The sequence below is a fragment of the Dasypus novemcinctus genome, chromosome 7, assembly GCF_030445035.2.
Source record: "Dasypus novemcinctus isolate mDasNov1 chromosome 7, mDasNov1.1.hap2, whole genome shotgun sequence".
In the NCBI taxonomy this organism is placed as follows: Eukaryota; Metazoa; Chordata; class Mammalia; order Cingulata; family Dasypodidae; genus Dasypus; species Dasypus novemcinctus.
In genome coordinates this window covers 91,560,963-91,584,194 of record NC_080679.1, presented here as the reverse complement: position 1 = coordinate 91,584,194, position 23,232 = coordinate 91,560,963, and the positions used below count along the sequence as shown (strand labels likewise).

General features: G+C 41.0%; 2 protein-coding genes across 4 annotated transcripts in view; one reads left to right on the top strand and one right to left on the bottom strand.

Annotated features, from left to right (window-relative positions):
• The window catches only part of ACVR1 (activin A receptor type 1), a 143,190-nt gene that overhangs the window by 45,294 nt on the left and 74,664 nt on the right, over positions 1–23,232 (bottom strand). For all 3 annotated transcript variants that reach the window (XM_004449134.4, XM_058300891.1, XM_071216427.1), the window contains one exon: positions 16,066–16,139. In XM_004449134.4, coding sequence (XP_004449191.1) covers positions 16,066–16,132 — 67 coding nt within the window. In that variant the 5' untranslated portion in view covers positions 16,133–16,139. The remainder of the gene's footprint in view (positions 1–16,065; positions 16,140–23,232) is intronic.
• Positions 18,586–19,087, top strand: LOC101430568 (transmembrane protein 134). Its single transcript, XM_012517944.4, is given in 3 exon segments — positions 18,586–18,649; positions 18,652–18,930; positions 18,933–19,087. Coding segments are annotated over 3 exon segments (498 nt in total).

Genomic DNA, 23,232 nt, shown 5'->3' with positions numbered 1-23,232 from the left:
CCAACACCAATCTATTTCTATGAGGATGAGAAACATATATATATCTATTGACATAACCCAGCAAAAAGTTCACACTTGTCAAAAGAGAGCTGAAAGATAATATTTCTAGGGAGTCTAGACAGGCTTGCCACTCTTGAATGGCACGAAGCCACCCTGGGGGCCACTGACTCTGCTCCCCAACAAGTGATGACTCTTCTCTAGCGGGAAATGGATGGGCGGGTATGAGGGGAGGGTGAATGGCATCATATTGATTTGTTTTGTAATCTACCTTGGGGAAGTAAAATGACTAGAGGTAAAACAAAAATATCTGCTGCAGTCAAAGCAACTTATTAAAACAACATGAACGGGTTGCAATGCAATTCATGCAGTTTGAAACACAAAATTATATTCTAAAACTCTAAATATTTTTTAAAGATCACAGTTATCCAAGGTCACAGACAGAACAAAGACTTCTGTGCCTGTTGAGGCTGGGATAGGGAATGAGGAGGTTTACTGCTGGAATGAAGGGGTCAAGTGAAAATAAAATAGGAGAGTAGCTGTTCATGAACTGATAATGAACTGAGGAGTACGATTTACTCAACTGAGTGTACCTAAGGTCCACTAGCAACAACCACAACCACAATTAACTCCAGACCCTAAGGCTTGACTCATCATTGATCTTACAGAACTGGCTGGTCCAAGATAACCAAAGAATTAATGATAAATTTTGGTTCTAATTAATAATAATAATAAAATCAAGTATTGTAAAAATAATCATTTCTCTCTAATGAACTCATTAAATTTCCAGCCCAAACGGAGCTCTAAGTCCACACACGCAAGAGACAGTGCTTCCCAAGGTCTCGAGTTTCTGGCAGCGCGTGCAGATGACCTGACAGATGTTTGCACTGAAACCTAAAGAATTTTGCCAGAACTAAGCAGCCTCAATACCATTTTTAGCAAAATTCAACTCACTCTACCCAACTGTGCAGTGTACACAGGCATAATGCGGTATAGATCTTAATCCTGTGGGGTCGTAACCTAAGACAAGGGGATCCGTTCATTTATTAAAGACTCTCCTTGAATCTTTTATGTCCCTCTGTAGTTGCACATAGATGACTGGGGGTTGGTTGCGACTACCTTTAAGTCGGAGATTCTTTTCAGTAAAATGTGAAAAACCAGAGTTTCCATATCCTTCCCTCATAATGAAGAAAAAGAAAAAAGGCAAAGAAAAATGGCTGATAAAAATATATAATAATTCAATCTCTGATGTGGAGGAACCACGAGCTCAGCACAGGAGTCAGGTAACAGTGAAGTATAACCTTCGTTAACTTTTCTTTCCTCTTTTGCCTGTCACCCAACATTTAATCTTAGTTTGTATATTCCCTACTGTTTTTCATGTTATCTACTTTTTTTATATACAGCCAAACATAAAAGAAAATCTTAAATTCATAAGAATACAAGACTGACACACTCCGTGTGCACGCACACACACACTGGCAATTTCACCTGGCAAAATGGATTAGTTCAAAGAGATGCCAAAAGTATTTTCTAAGCTAGGATTCCTGCGTCAACAAAGAAAGCTAGACGCAAGGTAGCAGCATTTTCAGATCTTCACATCCACAATTCTAAGGAACACAACAGGCTGCCAAATGCCCATGACTCACTTTTTTTAGTCCTGTCAAAATTTAGGAATAACCCCAACATGTGTGGACCTGTGATTTTTTTATTTGGTGCAGGCTTAGGGTTTGGGGCTGTACAAGAATGAACACAAAAGCCCTTTAAAGGCCACAAGGAAGTCTGTGGCCTGCTGTCTCGCAGACTGAGAGAGAAACACAGTACATACCAAGTCACACAACAAGGAGCCGATAATCACCTTCTGTTACTGATATTCAACGTGCAGACAGGAAGCACATCTGATAGGAAGAATTCCCCATTTCCCTGTGCAAATAACCAGGAAGTAGTCTGGCAGAAGGCAGTAAGTCCAGGCCACCTAACTGACATTCATTTAAATTATTCAATAATTTAAATGTCAAGCTGGATAGGGATAATCCCCTTCTGCAGCGCTCCCACATTGTTTGCTTTAAAAGGCACCTCCCGCACTACTCAGTGTTGTGGCTGCCACCGTGTGCCCTCTGTGTGACCAAGGCCAGGGCGGCAGGAAAACACTGGTTGACCAACGTCACCTGGGAGGATCTGGGCTGGCTCTGCAGGCCCAAGCTCGGAATCCCAGGGGTATGCCACAGCCAATTCTTTAAAAAGATTTTTCTTGTTCTGGGCGATAACTCGCCATCTGGACACACCTACTCTCATCGCATAATCCTACACTGGCAGAGGAAGAGGCAGAGCAAAGAGCATTGCAGATTTTTTATGGCTGTCCACAGTTTGGAATAAGCTTGGACCTCTAAAGTAAAGTTCACATTTATGTGAGTGTGACTTTAGCAATCTAGACACAACACTGTGGACAAAGGTCTCTCTTGCCGCCGGCCAAATGCTTTAAGGAAGTTAAAATGATCCACCTTTCCTATTGTTAAAAAGTTAAAAGACAAGTGAGAAAACGCTCCAAGTAAATCAGCCTATAGCTATGGTCAGTGAAAGAGAAGAGGCTGAAATGAGGCTGACCTCCAAGCAGCACACACAGCAGTGCTGTAACTGGACGGTTACAACAGCTCAGAACTCACGCAGGCTTAGACAGGGACACCAAACATCCCTGGAACCCTCCAATACTGTAAAAGTCATTCATGCATTTGAAATGTCAGTTGGTATTAGGTCTACAGACTATAGGAGTCCTTCCATCATCTCCTAATTCAGCTAATTTGGGAGAGACAATTTGGCACCTCTCCAGAATCTAGAGGCATTTGAGATCTCTGGCACTCAGCATAGGCTTAAGAAAGGATTTTGCAATGCTAAGCATCATCACCGCAAGCCTGCTCCCAAGACAGAAACCAAGGACCATCCAGAATGCCAAGTGAAGGGCATCTGATGCTCTGGCAGGAGGGCGAGCTATATGCTCAGGGATAAAATACATCCGGTGCCTAAATGCTCTCATAAAACATGCATTTGAGGGAACCCAAATCACATTTCTTCTGATCAGACAGCAGTTACTCGCTAAAGTTGTAAAAACAAGAAGAAACTATATTCAAGAAGTTAAGATTATAATTTACAAAAGAGGACAGAGGCATCCAAATGAGACCGCGTATAAATCAGAATAACCACCAAAAAAAAGGTTTTAGAACAACCAAGACTCCTCACTCCAAAACTCTTCTTCCCGCAGTGTCCCCTAACTCAGCAGCCCCATTCATTCAGACAGACAAGCCTGATTCTCCTTCACGCACCATTACCAAGTACTCCCAATTAACTTTCTTAAATCCATTCATTTTTCACCATCACTTCCCCACCAGCTTAGTTCCACCATCTCCTGACTGGGTCTCCTTGTACTGACTCTGGTTCCTAAACTCCTTAATCCTTCCCAACTTGGCTTTGTATTATTCTCCTGCTTAAAATCATATCTGGCTTCCACTGCTCCCAAAACAAAGACCACGGTTGTTAAGCTGACCTCCCAATCCTGATGGATCTGATGGATCCCTACCTGCCTCTCTAGCCTCCTCTGAGATCACGTCAATTCTGGAAGGTCTCTTCCTGTCTCGGGCTCTTAGAGCCTTTAGGTGTGGCATTCCCTCCACATTGGATATGGGTATCCCTGCCTGCCCAAACCCCTCATTTTGTCGGTAGTACCCATCTACCCTTCAGATCTCACCTTCAATGCTATTTCCTCAGAGACGCATTTGCTTGTACCCCCAAAAGGAGCTACCCTGGTACACCCATGTGCATGAGTTACTATGGGCCCTGGGTGCCGTGCCTTCCTTTAGACTGTAAGCACCAGGAGGGTAGGAACTGTGCTTATTTTACTCACTGTTTTAGACCCTCCCGTTGTCTCAGCACTTGGCAGGAGTACAGGCCTGATAAATACTTGCCACTGAATGGATTTTCTCTTCACAGAAAGGATTTAGAGGTGAGATGAGACATGATGCTGGTTTTCCGAGCAGAGCGAGCCCATAAAGATTTTAAATGTCAGCACAGATCCTGAAGGCAGAGCTTAGTCACTGAGCCAGCATGTCTGTGCAAACCATTTTTTCCTAAAGGAGCTCGCCCTAGCACTGGCTCAGAAGGGGGAGAAATTAGTGCTTTTTGTAATGTGGTCAGTTTTTTGTATGTTTTGTCTGTTAGAGGAATGGAGTAAGATACAAGAGTTGTTAAAATACGGAGACAGTAGCCGGGCTTTTTTATTGGTGGCCCTTCCTTGGATGTCTGACTTGAGGACTTTTTTGCTACTATGGTAATCAGGACCATCAAAATGCACGTGCCTTCAACTCTAACCAGTTTAGAGGTCATGGCATGACTTGGCTGCTGAGCAGTGAAAAAACTGCCCCTGGTTTTTGCTTTCTATCAGTGAAAATAAGCGCACTTATAGCAGGGAGTGCAGGTAGAGTGAATTACATCATTTTCCCCTTCTTGCTTCGCTGAAGGTAATAAGGATTCCTAAATCATCCTGCATTTGAACTGCTGAAACTGGTGGGGGTGGGGGGTGGAGAGTACCATCTGTTTATTTTGTGCCAGGGCTGACTCTTTGTCTCTGAAATAATCCCTTTAAATTAAGCTTATTGCAGCACACACCTTCCATTTCAAGGCCAAAAACTTATTCATGCGGCCCTGTGTTTAAGTGACTATAAACTAAGAAACACTGTGGGGTATTGACCTAAGACAATACTGGTCTGTCTCTTCCATGCTTTTTATGATTCCCTTAATGAAGCAAAGACTTGGCTTTAGCATATGCACCTTTTCTGTGACTCAACTCTTTAATATGGAGGAAAAAATGATAGCTTTCTTTATTTCATCTTCAAAAGCTCTTCATCTCCTTGAATCTCTGCTTCAGAGAAATGAACAATTATAAAGCCTAATGGGAATTACCGACTGGATCTACTTTTAGAGACGAGAAAATACTCTTCCCAGCTATTGCAAATGCCCATATCAGAGCAAAGATCCACTGGCAGCCAGAGTAAGAGACAGTTGCACAACCTAAAGGTGGAGAAAGCAAGTCAGATCCAGTGAATGGAAATCATCCATGTTTAGCTCTTGAAGAACAGGATGATGTGGTACTGAGGCAGGTTAGTATAGAGAAAGAGGGAAGGCAGCTGGGACCCGGAAGAGAACATGGCTATGAGACCCCTCCCGGAAACCCCCTGCTACCAAGAACAAAGCTGGAAAGACCCCGCCGAGACCCTGGCCTCAAGATCCCATTTGGGGCTCTTTCCAAAGACCCAGGTAACTCCAAACAAAAGGCCTCCTCATTGGTCCCATGAGAGTTAAAGGTGGGGATCATAAGGCAACCAATCAGAAGAGCAAACAGCTGGGGCTCCTCCCCAACATCAGGAAGGAGGAGGAGGAGAGGTCTTAAAAAGGCAGCTGTTGCTGTTGTTTCCTGGTTAAGCAAGGACTGCACCGCGACTCTTGTGAGGGTTTCCTACTCAGGCAGTACATAGAAAATTTTGGTTTTACATGAAAAATAATAGGGCCTAAAGGGGTTAGAACCATGGAGGAACAACTGTCCATCTTGGCAGATTGCTAAACTGCGAGCCTCCTGGCCTCCGCCAGGCCTCTAACACCTTTCCCACACCTCTACACCCTTCCCAGAAGCTTTCAAACCCTTCAAAAGATGGGCAGGGCTCCAATTTGTTAAACAATAGTCTTCAAATGCCGCCTCTGGACACTGTAGCACCCCAAACTAAAGGTGAAAATGTCCAGAATTGGTAAAATTCCTCCTCCCTACTGCTCTACCTTACCCCAACCCAAAGAAAAGTACAGAGGAAATCAAGGTGACTTCTAGACTACTTCCTTTCCAACCTGGATGAAACCAAAGAAATTAAGATATCCAAGGGTAAAAATTGGGATAGAGCCCAAGTCCCTGATATTGCTACTTCCCTATCCTCCCAATATCCCAATTCATTTCTCAAGGCACTACCAGGTCTAAAACTCCACGCAAGGTTAGGGAAGAAAGAAATCAATCCCATAAATACAGCTATAAAGTTCCAACCTTTATAACTTGATCTTTTTTGCATCTCTTTCCTCTATGAATCTAAAATATTAAGTCCACAAGAATTCATTAAGTCCCAAATTCACCACACTGAAAAATAGGTCCATCAGTCAGAGTAAGGCGCCTACAGCCCCCACGAGAAGCTGGCGTCTGGGACATCTGAGCTTCTTCCGCACTATGCCTAAACTCGCATAGACCCCCGCAGCTACAGCTCAATGCGGAGTCAGAAAGCAGCTCTCAGAGTGCTAAGAAAGAACCACAAGCGGCTTAATGTGTGTTGACACATTCCCCTTCCCCAAACTCTGTGGCATGGCAAACCATTTCCCAGCTTCCATGATAATCTGGGACCTTTGGCATAATTAAGCCAGCTAAATCTGAAATATGTCACGAGGCCATTGGCCGGGGAGCAAGAATATCTAAACACAGACCAAGGAGAGCACAAGAGGCAAGAGTTTCCACAGATTCCCTTTGGCTCCTGGAGCTGCAGAGCACTGCCGGCCTAAAGATAACCCAAGTATCTACGAAGGGTCACTTTTAAATAGTAGCTTTAATACCACCAGTCATTTCAGAAGTATTTCCTTCCAGAGCCTGCTTCCACCACACTGCATGCCAAGCATGGCCAGCAATGGCCAACCTGCTGGGGAGATGAAAACCCAGAAGGAAATGGAAGGCGTCCCAAAGAAGAACAGACAGCCCCTAACATGCTGTGATTCTATTCCGTGAGTTCATGTGCCCTCGTTTAGAGTGCCGAGAAATAATAATCTAGCACAAAGCACCTCGGAAAGAAACAATAATCTAGCACAAGACACTTCATAGGAGGTATCCCCCGACAATCGCTGGGGCTTAAAGAACTAGTATAAAATTAAACAAAAGACATTAATGCAGCATCTCCCTCCCTAAACCTGAGGCAGCCTAAAACCATGGATGGCTACTATCCAGGAATTTTTTTCAGGAAAGCCTTTCCTTCCAAGAGAAAATGTATACATCTTAAATCCACTGGACCACTGTTGGCTGAGCAGGAATCTTCAGGCACATACTGTACTTACACAGCCACTGTCCCACCCTCTAACCACAGATGTGCCAAATGGAACTGCTCAGAAGAACCTGTTGTGGTTTCTTTTTCACCCTTCCTTTTAAACCAATTCTGAGTTCCCAGAATCTTCCTGAGAACCATTAAAATCTGCACAGCACCTCATCTATCCACTGAATGAGTCCACATTGTCCTAAATGGCAGATGGCCAGGGGCTGGTGTACCAGGGACAGGTGCTCAGTGGGCTATTTTCAGTTGCGATCAGCTCAATTGGGAGCTGCACATGCTCAGTAGGCAGGCAAGTTTTGGTTGCAATTCAAACTCTGGGCAGCCAAAAGACATGCACCTCTCACAGCTGCCAGGGCAACCAGCTGCCCAGTGCTCCTCCCAAGATGGGGGCAATGAAAACTGCGTAACCTGGCCAGCCAACATGCCAGTGAGCAAGCTGTACCTCTCATCTCACTGCTTGGGTTATTCTAAGCTGGGGTATTGACACTCCATGGCAACACAGGAACAAAGGGCCAGCTAGAGGGATTTAAATGTCTTGCAAAAGTTGCTAGAAAAGGAAGCAGCTCAGGCTTCTGTTTTCATAATAAAAGTAGCAATAGCAGTATTATTAGATGACTGTTTTTACCACTGTTGTTGTTATTTGTAAACTATTAGTAGCATAGGTTATAGTAGCAAAGTTCTGTTTAAGCGGAGACTGCTGAGACTGTTTTTTAACCCACACCATCATTAAACATTAAGTTGCTACAGAGGAGAAGCCTGGCCTCGCTCGCCGCCCCCCCCCCCCCCCGCCTTTTTTTTTTTTTGAGGTACTGGGGCCAGGCATTGAACCTGGGACCTTGTATGTGGGAAGCCGGTGCTCAACCACTGAGCACTGGCTCCCCGAGGAGAAGCCTTTTTAGATGCAGCATGTAGGCCTACCTTACTAATAGGGCAGGGCTAGTTTTTCTAGTCCCCATACCTCTAATCTTGCCATACCTCTAATCTTGCCACATCCTATGATCTACTTCCCCCACACCACTCTTTTAAAAAACACAAATTACCTCTACTTAAGCCTTTCAATGAATGGCTCCCCAATACCTTCAGGGTACAGTACAAACCACTGAGGAGCAAGGCCTGCCCTACTTGTCCCACCCTCAGCTCTCCTAATCCCTTCTCCTGATTGCAATGACTACCCTGGTCCGCCCAGGCTGAGTCCTCCACCCTCCCACCTTGCCAGCTCCTCTTCCACTGCCTAAATGTCCTCCTCTTTCTTCCTTAGCTGGTCAAATACCTGATTAACATTCAAAACTCAGCCTCCCCAGATTGCTCTCCCAGGGTTGTGCTGGAATCCTGGCTCTATCCAACTACCCTGTGACCTAACAGCAGGAGCCACTTCTCATCCATGTGTTTATGTGGTCGGTGCTGTTCCCTGGACTTCAACAGGTGTTAGTTTACTGACCAAAAGAATGTGCGATTGTCTTATGACTGATTCTCTCCTCCCAATCTCAGAATGAATTCTTTGAAAGGGTGTGCTCTCTTATTAGCTCCTCAGCCCAGTCGGTTTTTCTGCCTCTTATAATATTATCTTTGTAATACAGTAAGTATTACAGGAGTAGCCAACATTATTCATTTAATTTATTTACTGAGAACTCATTGCACATTAGGCACCATCTTAGACACTGGGGCTAAAACAATAAACAGCACCAGGTCCCTGCACCTTACACTCTAGAGCTAACTACAAGCCTGGCACTGTGCAAGTCTACCCCAGCTCCACACGTCAACCCCCAACAGACGGGGTGCGATTACCGTCCGCAGCGGACCATGGCGATCACCACCACGGCGGTAACAGGCACAGAGAGGGTAAGTACACACAGAGAGACTATTAGAAGTCATGACTGACCTCCACGAGGCACAGCAATGGACCATTCTCCAGTTGAACTTTACAAGCTGAACCGTCTAGCCCAGGGAGCCTCAAGGTGCCTTTACATGTAAAAGAAACATGGCCTTCGTTGGAGTCTAGGCAAGTGTGTATCCCAGCAAAGGGACAGAAGCCAGCATCTGGGAGTGTACACTCCACAGCATTATGTAGGTCACAGGAACCAACTTCTAAACTGGACTGGAGGTATTCTTTTTTCTATCTACCCTTTTTATCCCTCCGGAATTGAATCACTGATTTATTTCTTGTTTGTTTCATCTACCGTGATGTAGTACTGAAATCAAGAAATGCCAAATGTCAAGATAAAACCAAAGCAGGAAAATAAGTACATATATAAAAAGAAGGGATCGCCCCCTGATGGAAAATTTCTGGCAAAGGATGATGGGGGCGGAGGCACAATTTTGTCTACGTAATTGCCACCACTGACTTGAATATTCAAAAAAAGGTAAAAAGGAATATTTTAGGTCATATATAAATTCACCACCACATGCACACACACACAAACAAAACACAGAACTATGTAACACAGAAGGAACCCTAAAGCAAACAGTGGGCTAAAGTTAAGAGCATACTTCTAATATTGTTTCATGAATTATAACAAAGGTACTACACTAATGCAAAATGGTAATAATAGGGGACACTGTGTGAGAGGGAATTTTATGGGAACTCTACTTTCTTCATGATGTTTCTGTAAACCTATAACACTCTTAACAAAAAAAAAAAAGAGAGAAAAGAGCCTCCTCCCCCCCAAAAAATCACCATTTGAATAAAAGCTTTTAAAAACACAGACAAAACTTTTCTTTTAAGGTCTCATTTCACTACCCCCTCCCCAAGAGGAATTTCTCATTCTTCCTATGCCTCCTCTTCTCCCAACACCTCCAAATATACACATCCTGGGAAAGACCATATTCTGCTCTAACCCATAACAAAGAATTAGATATAGCACTAAACATGGATCTAGGAAACACCCTGCTCTACAGAGTTCAAATTCAGCTGATTAGAATCTGACAGCAGCTGCTTCAGTGTTACGACCAAGGTTGAGAAGGCGCAATTGTAAATTTCCCTCTTCCTGTCAAATCACTGGCTTACAGGGGATGACCAGGCTACATGAAATTGAAGGGAAAAAAAAGAAAGGTTCTATACCAGCCTTATAGGAGAATATACCAGATGGCCCAAGGGTAGTTGCCTTAGCTCTCCGCTGAGAGAAGTTCAGGGGTCTCTGTGCAGTGAACTTTTAGGAGCAGTCTGGGGCTGCCGTTTTCAGACTGTGGGTATGGCCAATTAAAGGATAGTGAAATCAATTTAGGGTTCAACACAAGTTTTCTTTCTTTCTTTTTTAAGTGAAATAAAATGGAATAGAGGGAAGTGGATATGGTTCAACCACTTGGGCACCTGCCTCCTGTATGGGACGTCCCGGGCTTGGGTCCCAGTGCCTCCAAAAAGAAGACGAGCAGAGGCTGCCTCCCACCACAACAAGTTAGATGCTGCCCCCACCGCAACAAGCAGAGGCCACAAGCCAGCAGGCACCGCAGCCCGTGGGGAGCAAATGTGGCTCAGGCCACTGGGCACTTGCCTCCCACGTGGGAGGTCCCAGGTTCGTTTCCGGTGCCTCCGGGAGAAGGCGAGCAAGCAATGAGCAAACAGATGAGACAACCATCTGGGGGAGAGGGATATAAATTAAGAAAAATAAAGTAAATAGAATAAATCTTTTTTAAAAACCGAATAGCATAAAACAGAGAAAAAACATAGGAGTATATCAGAGTAAGAGTAATTACAGCTTCAGGAAATTTTCATTTCAGATTCCAAGGAGTCCTATATACATACCCACTGGGTTCTAACCTAAAATGCTTCTTATGATGGGTCACAGTCAAAAGTCTGAAAGCCACCCCACACTGTGCCTTATATTATCTTGGAATCAAATTAGTCCCGGGTAATCATGATTTATTATAAATAATCATTAACTATGGAAGCCTGCCTGAGGTCATGCTGGGCAACAGAGGGATGTTCTGGAGGACAGTGAGCAGTGTTTGAGAGTTGCAAATTAATTCTTAAATATGTTTTGTTTTCTTTGATGTTTTTATTTTTATTTTTTCAAGAACAAGAGTTGTATATTGGACATTCCCACAAATCTTCTGCTTTACTAGTTTTTCCTTAAAGAGGACATGGCATCATCCTCTTACTCTTGAGATCTATCTTTATAAAAGGGAAAGCTTAGAAGTTACCTCACTGCACACTCACTGTTGACTACAAGGAAATCATTTCAAGAGCTTGGGTCTTGGACTTGTTCTCCTATCTGTTCAATACTGACTTTGTTTGACTGAGTATGTAGAGTCCTCCCCACACCTTACTTCACCACCTTCTATGTAAATACATTAAATATGAACATTTTATATTCTCCGCTTACAAAAATAATGAATGTGGCTCTGGCTTAATTACCTACAGCTGACCCAATTATGGTCCACGAAGGAAAGGTTAAAAGGAAGCTTTGTTACACTTCATCTTGCATCAACTAATAAACCACTTTGTTACATAAGAAAATTTGATAGTAAAGAAGTACTATCTTAACAACCTGTAACTTCATCAGATATTTATATTTTAGGTCCAATAGTGGCAAACAGCTCAGCACATCTCATCTCTCTTTCCCCAAAGAAGTCTCTCATTTGATCACATGTCAAAAATGATTTTATTCTGAACAAAAAGGATACATTATATTAACAAGAAAAAAGAGCAACACATTTAGTATTGAGATATTTCTCTTACATTCACTCACCCCTTCAAGAACTTCCTGAATTCCCAATAATGAGAAATTCAAAGAAAGGCCTATTCTATTCTTCCTCCCAGTGGCAAAGAGGGGCACCTTTGTGGACACTAACAAAAAGTCTATTGAAATTATCCCCTTCCCTCTTTCATTGGGTAATTAGGCTGGAAGTTCTGAGTGGTGATGGCTTTGGAAACACTAAAATCAAATCAATCCAGAAAATAATTTGGGACCTAGCAATCTTCCCTAGGACAGGCCAAAATTTCTTGCAACAAAACTCCAAACAATAGTTCAGCTTTCATTACTTTAATAAAATCTAGTTGTGGCTTGCCAATTTAATAAAATATGGGTCGAATGTAGCTTTCAAATATTTCTGAAAATGCAATATTCCCTTTGAAGCATTTGTGTCATGGTCTTCACCTGCAAATGTTCACAGGGAAAAGAGAAAAGCCAAACGTGCAGGACCTGGAACAAAAATGGACTTCTCCACAGTGGCCTAATAGCTGTATTTGAGCATGAGTAGTCTTATCAATGGGAAGGAAAGGGAAGGATATACAGGTAATTAAGACTCAAGTGCTCTTCTCTGAGAGAGTTAATGAAACTCTCCCTGCTGCTAGAGTTATATATAAAAAGAACATGAAAAAGAGACAAGGGAAGTAAACACAGAAACCCAGGTGAAGGGCATCATCATTTGCTATTACAAGCTCTCATCTCATCCTCTCAAACAGACTGCATTAAGCTGAATTCTATCATGCACCAGGCACAATGTGAATGGGGGTAGAACAAATGTCAGGAATGAAAAAAAAATTCTGAGGATTGATGATGACTGAACATCTTGAAAACCTTTCCTCAAAGTATATCACGCCTTTTTTGGCTGTGTAAACTTAAGCAAGAGATTCAACAATCCAAGTCCACCTCCAAAAAATTCCATATCACTCAGTAATAGTGATGGTTGTAGGAGATAATGCACGTAAAGCAGTTAGCCCAGCACATGGCACGTACTGAGCGCTCAAAAAGACATGGAGCAATTTGGAGGACAAAGGGGTAATCTTTTTTAAAAACTGAATTCGGTGTGGAAATCCTCTATTTTATGCATGATTGTTCTGTAAACTCACAAATTCTCTAAAATATTATTTGGGAAGAGTACACTACCCATTAAAGATATTAGAACAAATTCTTTATGTCAAAATTATTAAAATTATTAAAAGAAACAACTGATAGTCCTTATACTTTGTACTATATCCAACAATCCTTAATTATGCCACAACAAGACTTTAGAATATCTCGTGGAAGTTCTCATATATGAACTGTGTGTTTCAAAAAAAAAAAAAAAGTTTGTTGGATTCTTCTAAAAAAATGATTAAGATAATCATATGGGAAAGCCAACAATTCTACCAATAATCTTCAATAAAGAAATGCCATCTAGCCTCCCTGAAGCATGATTAATAAGATGCCACTGCCCTGTAAACATCAGGCATGGTCTACTTCCTTTGAAACTTGGTGGTCAAAAGCTCCGCACAATCTCTAGGGCTTTTATAAAGCTTTCACTATCTTTCCTCTTATGGTTAAGTATTTTGTACTCAACATTTGCTTTATGACTAATGTTGAGTACATTAAAGTATTACAAATAGGGGTGTTCAGTGGTTTTTTGAAATTCCTAGAAAATAAAAACTGACAATGATTTGAGTGACAGAAGGAAGACAGGACTAGGGCAGCTGCTACTATGACTAGAGTACTCTAGGTTATAGCACTCGCTGGATATTGTTTTTAAAAAGCTTTAAAAAGCCAAGATTTTGTACTAAACGGCTTCATTTTTAATAGTTTTTTTAAAATTAGAGGTTATCTCTATTTCATTTGTCTGTTGTGGGGTTCCCCTGCCCTAAAAAAAAGTGCTTAGTTGCTGGATATTAAGAATCCCCTAGGCCAGGGGTTCTGAACTAATAAGGGTCATGGATTTCAGGGGGTCTATGAGCTTGAATTGAAAATTCAAAAAAAACCATTATTCTTGAGGGGACTTATTGGTGCAGGTGTGATATATTTATTAAATAATACACAATATAATGGGGACTTAGTGAGGGGTCCATGGCTTTCATCTGGCTGGCAAAGGAGTCCATGGAACAAAAGAGGTTAAAAACCCTCCGCCTAGGTGTTTTGATTTGTTTTGTTTTCCCCACACTTCAGTACCTTTACACCAGTGCCAAAGCAACATGAATCCTAGAAATCAGCAAATGCAACCAAAGGATGGAGTACTCTTAGCTATATTTTTAAACATCCTAGTGGGAGTGCTTTATTTGATAGCAAAACCATAGCAGCCACAAAGAGCAGGTCCAACCTGTTTCCATTTCAGCCCAGACTAACTCATGTTCATTGTGGCATTAAGAGGACATCTGCCAAATTCTTTCAGGCAGTTGAAGAGCTTAAAGAACAACCAATTCATGGATGTAAGCACTGTTTTCATAAATGTCCTTTCTCTCCTCTCTTTTCCCCACCTCTCCTTCTCTCTTCATAGGACAATTCTACCTCCCACTTCTCTTCTGCTCTCTTTTTAGTTCTATCTTACCTATGCTACTACTCTACTCATGATATAACTAGAGCCCACAGGAACGGCTTAACACCACACAGAACTGATACCATACCTTGAAAAAGACATGCAACTAGAGGGAAGAGGAACTTTTTACTCTTTATTTTTCAATATTCTTTCAATTTAAAAATAATGGTCATATTGTTTGACACATAAAAATAGGAAGGGATCCTAGAAACCTGCCTGTCACAAATGTCTCCTGGGAAATAAAATCACCCCCAGTTGAGAACCACTGTTAACTAACCCATGAAGCCTCCCCAGCATTAATAGAAGCCCATTTTTCTTATTACTTCTTTCAGATTTGGAGCCAACCTCTATTTTGGTTAAAAATTCCAAATTTCTTTAAAATTGCCACTTGAACTCCTTATTTCTTTGCCATTAATTAACATGCTGGCCATATTTTTGGAATGTTTTTAACATGGCTTAAATCAAAAACTAGACTCAAGTTAACTAAATTGCTCCCTAACTGCACTGTCCAACAGAAACATGTGAGCCATCTTAGGTACTTCCAAATTTTCTCATAGTAGTAAAAAGAAAAAGGTGAAATTTACATGTTTGTACTAAGTCTTCGAAAGCTAGTGTGTATTTTACACTGAAAGCATAGTTCAATCTGTACTGCCCACATTTCAAGAGTTCAATGGCCACATATGGCTAGTGGCTACCATATAGGACAGTGCAAATGAGAAATATATGGAAATAAGAGGTGGGAGCAGATGAAATATTAGAAAACTACTATACAACAAAATGAATTCCTCATATATTGAACACCGATTTTTCCACTGTATTGGCTACACCAAATTATCAAATGATACGCTGCCTTAGAATCTCATCAATTATAGAACGCAGACCACTATATTTTACTCCAAGGAGCTCTTAATAGGCCACAGCCTTACTGTCCAACCTGATCGTGACAAGGCTGAGAATCACACCAAACACCACTCTCCATGGAGGATCCCTTTTAAAATAAAGTGTGCACTGCTCAATGCACCCTAAGATAGAGCATATATTTTACTTTTATTTATAGAAAGATGTATACCAGAGTATTCGCTGTGAGTACAGAATATTCTGTGTAACTTTTCTTTCTCTCTGGATTATCTCGTGTGATTCTCAGCAGGGGCAGTGCCCTATCTAAGCAGCGTTTTAGATGAGTAACAAGGGTGAGCAGTAGTGCATTAACAAGGCCCAGAGATGCCAGAGGCCTTGAAAAGCCTGGATGGTAACACACACCTAAGAATTCACCTATGACCCCACAGGTTTTGCCTGTCCCGCCGAGCCTTCATTCACATGAAAAATCTTGTGTATCATTAATTGAACTTAGCACCTAACTCTGCTATACATAAAAACACAAAGTATGTCTTGTACAGTATACTAAGTTTTCCAAAAATACATCTTCAGCTTTTGAAGATGTGTTCATGGGGATTGTATATATAGGTGGCAAACATTCACTACCTCATTATGTCTTCTTGCGTTCTCATGCCTAACTATATTACAGTGTATACTTTTTGTGTGCACATATTGTTTTACTATTAACTACAGAATTTTCTTTGTATTTCTCCTTTACATTATAATGAATATTTTTATATTATGTGTACAGGAAAGATAAATGGTGTCACCAAATATTTATTTTAAAAAGGCGGTGTGTGGCATCTGATAGCATTAAGAACTGCCTGGCTTATAATAACCCAAATTACTCTGAGTCACTTACCTTCCATACTAGGGGAAGGGAAGGCAATCACCATTAGCACAGGAAGAATCATCACTCCATCTACCATTGTACAACTGTGGAGGGAAAAGAAGAGATATAAGTAAATAAAAAAAATTTAACTGTAGGATCACAAACTAAATTAAGTATATCATCTTCAAATTATCATTTAAGATCCCCCTTCTTACAAAGCCCCCTCACATGTACTGCTTTATTTCTTAGTCCATTTGAGTACAGAATCATCTAAATGAGTTAACCAGATCTATCTCCTACTGGTAGACACTCTAAGGTCTTTCTTTTAGCCTACTCTTTATCAAAAACTCAGTAGGGAAAGTGGAGGGAAATAAAACAAAACTCTCAGGTGACAGTATAGATATTCACAGAAGATTTTTCAGTTTGATTTTTATCTTACCCTACTAGACTCAAAATTGTCACTAAATAAAAAGTTCTGAGGGACTTCCAGGTAGATATAAGGTTAGAGAGACACAGGATGCTCTTCTCTCTCCCCCATCCCCACCCCCACCCAAAATAGCTAAAAGACAGGCAGAAATGGCCTAGAAAAAAAAGTTCTAGGGTTTAGGACACCAGGAGAAGGCTGGACACCACCCAGAAAAGAGAAGGGCATAGGAAAAAAATCTCAACAAAAAGACCGTGAGTAGAAGCTGCAGCTGCAGCTGCTGGCACCAGCGCCATTCCCCCACTCTAGGGGAAGATAATTTTTAATTTTCCGGCCGTAGGCCAGCAGCTACAGACAGAGTAGGTGGCAGGGGGGCGGGATCCACTTCTTGAGGAAACAGGAGAGAGGGATGTAGTCTAAAGCTGATTCAGCTTTTAGACAACTAATTTTGTCTGCTGTGTACCACAAGGACTTCCAGGCTGGATGTGGCTGAACCACTGTTTGCCTTGGAAGCCAGGATAGGACTAAAGAGATTCAACCCTCTCTATCACCCTCCCTACTGACTGGGGCTGTTGTTGAGGACAGAGGGGAGTGGAATTATTTCCTACCACAAAAAAGGAGGAGGCTGCCAGCAAAGGTTGGAGAACAGCCTCTGAGAAAGTTTGAATTGTGAGGCTCTGAACAGCCTAGAGGCAGGATCCTCTATCACACTGTTGTTTCTAAGTGTTGCAGGAAATACACTCAAAACAGGCTTTGAACCGAGAGGGCTGTCAAAAAGCACCATCTGCAGACCAAGGAAGTACATGTGAGGAAATTAAATAAGAGGCTTTTTTCCACCTTTACAGTCCCTCTCCCCAAGGCCCTTCAAAGCAGGTCTGCAACCCATTACTAGGTCCATGACCCAGATGTGAGCAACCAACAGGGACAATGCTAAAAACCTAAAACAGGTTGAATCAAGAATCAGAGAATGTCAATAAAACACGGCCTCCCATCACAAAATCCCTATGAAAGAGAAATTGAACATCAGAGTAAACTCACCATCATAATCAGTATGATGCCTAGACATCAGTAAAAAATTAGAAGCAATACTAAGAAAATGGAAGAAATGGCTCAAGCAAAGAACGTATCAAAGCCCCAGGTGAGACACGGGATTTGAGATAACTAATCAATGAGATTCATACAACTTTCAAAAAACAAATTAATGAGTTGAATGACAATATAGCTAAAGAGATAAAAGACATCAAGAAAACACTGGGTGAGCACAAAGAAGAATTTGAAAACCTGAATAGAAAAGCATTAATAAGAGTATGGATATGAAAGACACAATAGATGAGATCAAAAACACATTAGAGGGGAGTGGGTATAGCTCAGTGGTTTGATTGCCTGCTTCCCAAGTACAACGTCCCAGGCTCAATCCCTGGTACCTCCTATTTAAAAAAAAAAAAAAAATTAGAGGCATACAACTGCCATCTTGAAATGATAGAAGAAAGAATAAGTGATTCAGAGGACAGACCTGCTGAAATTGGAGAGAGAGAAGAATGAAAAAATTTAAGCAAGGGCTCAGGAAGTTGAATGATAACACAAAGTGCAATAACATAAGTGGTCATGGGAGTTCCAGAAGGAGAAAAGAAGGGAAAGGGGGCAGAAAGAGTATCAGAGGAAATAATGGCTGAAAATTTCCCAATTCTCATAACACAAAGGAACTTACATATCTGATAAAAACTTAATAACCATGACATATAAAGAAATGCAGCAATTCAACAATAAAAAGACAAACGACCCAATTAAAAAATGGGCAAGACTTGAATAGATATTTGTCCAAAGAAGAAATACAAATGGCAAACAAGCACATAAATAAATGTTCAACATCAGTCGCTAGGATTAGGGTAATGCAAAGCAAAGGTAAAATGAGATACCATTTCACATCTATTAGAATGACCACTATTAAAAAGACAAAAACTACAAGTGTTAGAGAGGATGTAGAGAGATAAGAACACCTATCCAATGTCGGTGGGAATGTAGAGTGGTACAGCTACTGTGAAGGACTGTTTGGCAGCTCCTAAGGAAGATGACTATAGGGACGGCACAGGCAGGGGCAGTGCAGGGCACCTGAGTAGGCCAGGGCAATGAGTGCCACCTGGCCCCAGTTCAGCATCAATGGCATCTTCTAGTTGTCCCTGGAGGACACAGGCGGAGACCAGATTCCAGCAGGGTTGTCCACTTCAGGCTGCTGTATTTTGAGCACTCAGCCTGGTTCAAGGTAGCTAACAAGGACAAGAAGTCACAACTGCGCTACCAGGATCTGGAGAATGATGTGCTCAGAGCCCACGCCTCTCTGGAGCTGGATGGGGGGGTTGGGAATCGCACAAGGGACTCAGGCTGAACATCCATCCACACCTCCCAGCGGTCCTTTAGCACCATCAGCAGCAGCACCCAGTGCTCCTCCTACAACACCTGCTGCACCTGGACCCAGGACCCTTGATCCAGAAGAAGTGCCATGTATTGCCGGCCTCCTTCCTGCTCCTCCTGCTAGGGCTGGTGCTGATCCTTGTCAATGCAGGACTGGAAGTGGCCCCCTCTCCAGGTGTCTCCAGAGCCATCTTCATCATGCCAGGATTCCTGTTCTGATCCAGGGAGCCTATCACAATGATCTTCATCTATTGTGGGGTCAAGGCCACCAGGGCCTCCAGTTCTTCGAGAAGCGAGGTGCCTGCCCATGCTCTGGTGGCGGCCCTGGACAGCTCCTCATGTACACCAGGGGGCTCCCTGGATCTCGTGCCATTCCGTTCTCTCATCTTACAGCAGAAGCCATCCCTTCAAGAATCCTCAAACTCCCCAGCCCTACTGAGATTCACCTCAGGAAGTCTGGGGGGTGCAAGGCCCTGGCCTTCTCCCTGGACCTGGGCAAGTTGCCCCTTGCCTGCTCAGTGCCTTAACTTCTTATTGGGACGTGGAGCTCCTGGGTCAGTATTACATTGTGCTAATAAAAGGGTAGTTTATTTTAACAGGAAAACATTTGTGGCATGACCCAGTAGTCCCACTACTATATACTCAGAAGAACTGAGAGCAAAGACACACCATTAGTCACAATTTCCAAAAGATATAAACAACCCTGCCCAACTGATAAATGGATAAACAAACTATGGCGCATACACCGATGTAATATCATGCCTCTGTAAGAAGAAATGAAGTTGTGAAGCATACAACAACATAGATGAACCTGGAGGACATTATGTTGAGCAAAGCAAGCCAGATACAAAAGGACAAATACTGTATGATTGCACTATTATGAACTAAATATATTATGTAAACTCATGGAGTTAATAACTAGAATATGGGCCACCAGAAAATACAATGAGGTTAGAGAATGGAAAACTAAGGGCTGACCTGTGCAGAATTGGGAAAAAAATGTTTTTGTTTGTTAATCTTTGGAAATGAATAGAAAAGGTAAAAAAGCACAACATAGTGTTTGTAACTAGTAGTGCTATTATATGGGTATGACAGTGGTCAAAAAGGAAAGTCTAGAAGGAAAGTAAAAAGTCTAGAAGGAAAACTAAAATGTTACATGGGACTACATAGCATAGCAAAACCTCATGTAAAATATGAATGGGTAATATTGCATATATAAGACTGTTTTTCATTGAAACTTAATAAAAGTACATTGATATTATAAGATGCTATTATCAGGCAAAAAAATACCATTATGCTAAGTGAAAGAAGCCAGACACAAAGTACTACATATATATTGTAAGATCCCATTTATATAAAAATGTAAATATAAATCAACTTATAAAGAGGAATTAAATTAGTGATTATGTAGGGCTGGGGAAGGATAGATAGAGGGATTGAGAGGTGATTGTAAGGGGTGTGGAGATTTTCTTTTTGGAGTAATGATATTGTTCTAAAATTTTTTGTTGTAATGAATGCACAACACTGTGATTACACTAAAAGCCACTGACGGTACAATCAATGAGAGATCGTATGATATGTGAACATACCTCAATAAAACTGCTTTAAAATTTATATAAAGAAATTAAAAAAAAAAAAAAAGCTTTGAGAAACATGAAGAGATGCTTCTACCATGATGTTAAAGATGAAGTGACTGAATAATTTAAACCAAATTACTACGCTTGGACCTTACTTCTTTAAAAGGATTAAGGGTGGAGCCCAAAATGGGAGAGGGAGAAAGTTGCAAATTATACTTCATCTATGGCAAAGCAAAGCATATGATAATCTCAAATTCAAGAGAGGATAGGCATTGCCAAGACAGGAAGACTTGAAAATAATAAATTATGGAACTCTACATTATATAAAACTATAACTGAGAGAAATTAAGAGATACTTGGTATAAATTTGAAGTTGGTGCTGGCCTAAAATACATTGGCTCATTTTTCGGAGATAAAAGGCTAACACAAAGAACTATTCCATTTGAATAATTCCTCCAAATTATCCAAAATTTTGTTATAGTAATCCTTTTGTTTAGTAATCCTTTTTTAAAAGAAGTATATTAAAAATAAACCTTCAAAAATAGACATCCTGAATGCCTTGATATTTTAGTTGTCATCACCACTAATTAAAATTTTTCATCTCTAATCTTCCTAAAATTTGTATTTTATAATATACATTTATATAAAGCTTACAACCAAACATGTATGTTGAGGATGCATGCTCAAAACACTTTCATAATTGATGGGATAGACATGAAAAGTCTTTGCAAAACACTGGACCAGACTATCGTTTTCTTATTTCAAGCTTATCTCTGAATTCCCAGAGTTCCCATTCATTCATTCATTCATTCATTCATCCATTCATCCATCCATCCATTCAATAACTACTGAGAGCCTATTAGGTTCTAACCATTAGAAACATAAAACGATAAAGATATACAAACATGGTCTTATTTTATACCATTAGGATATCTGTTTATGGTGGTAATCAAATAGTCATCTAAAATATTCTATAATTAAAAACTAGATGAAATATTAGTTAGAAAAGATACGTTTGATAAGACTGCCTAGCAACATTTTCTGGAGGGTAGGAGAGGTTCCCAGGGAAGGTTGCATCTAAATAGGAAACTGAAAGATGAGTTGAAAGCACTAGAAGAATAAATGTATATGTGTCTAGTGATGAGAGGCATTTAAAGAAAAAGCTTTGGCAGAAGGCCCTGTGGCCAGAGCAGGCATGGTGTGTACTGAGGACTTAAAAGACATATTTCAGAACTGAAAAAGCACCAGAGTGGCTAGGTCACAGAGAACTGAGAGGACAGAGAAGAGGAAGAAGACAGTGAAAGTCCAAGAGGGCTGGATACAGAACCACCACAGGCAGCACACACTGTTCACCCCTCTGTCTTTTATTGCTGTCAAGCCTCCTCTCCCTTCATCCTCACAAGTGGTCTCCACCATCCCATTCTTCAATCACTCCAAGCGGCCAGAGCTTCCTGCCTATCTTCAGTCCTTCGTCCCTGCTGTTCCCTGTGATTGGGCCCTTCCTTCAGGACTCACCCAACCTGGCTAATTCCTACTCATCCTTCAAGTCTCAACTTACATGCCACTTCCTTCTAGAAGCTTGCTTAACCCTCCAAATGTTCTCTTTCACTCTTGTATACCACTTTAATTTTCACTTGTAACAGTTACCTTAATTTAAAATTATATATTTATAGCTGTGTATGCTTTTGAACATCTGCTGCTCTCACTACACTGTAAACTCTATGATATCATAAGCTATGGTGTACTTTGTTCATTGCTACCAGAACCAAATAGGTGCACAGTTAATACGTGAATTAAAATTGCCCCTGAATTACTCAGCTCGATTTAAGTTTAAATTCTAAAGAACTAGACCACACACACACACATACACACACACACACAACCACCACTAAGGAATGGCAAAATTAAGACATGCTCATCTCTCTAATTTTAATCTGAATTTAGTTTGGGTAATAAAAACAGTCAGGAAGTTAACAAGCTGCAAAATCAAGAGTCCTTTCACTCTTAAAAAATAAATTAAAAAAAAAAAAAATCACCACTGGCATTTCAACAGAAGCCTGTGCCCCAAAATCCCCTTTAATAGATTACTGTTGTCCTTTACCACCAGGCAAGCAAAATAAAAATTAATTTAAGTTCATAAACAACAGAAAAGCATCATAAATTTGCTCCCTAAGCTAATCTGTTTTTAGATTGCTCAAAATGTGTCAAAAATATCCTTGGGAAAAAATGTCAGCTCTGGCTGCCCTTTTGTTCAGTGTACGTAGTGTCTCTGCTGACCAGTCAGTCCACCTGGCTATTTAAAAATTGCTCCTGCAAAAGGAAATGGGGGAAAGAACGTTTAAAAAGAAATGTTCTAAAATAAAATCCCTGATCATATTTTACTAGAAGAAACACCAATATTCTAGGCCCCAGTGATCTATTTCTAATTTTAAATTACACTACAAAGAAAGAGTCAAAGGATGTTCTTTCATAATTGATAACAAATGTTCCACAACAATGTTAGGTGTTGGTTAATTGGTGATGTATGAGATGTATGTATGTATGTATGAGATGATGTATGAGAATTCCGCACATTATGCATGATTGTTTTGTAAGCTCACAACTTCTCAAATAAATAAATAAAAATACAATATGAAAACATATATATAAATATATATATATATACTACAAAGAAAATATTGTTTTGTTTTTAAAACTATTTCAATTCCCCTACTCTCAAGTATTTTTTGGCTAAAGAGTTTTCTCATGTGGATTGGCAAGAAGGCAGTACTAGTAAAGGAAAATGGT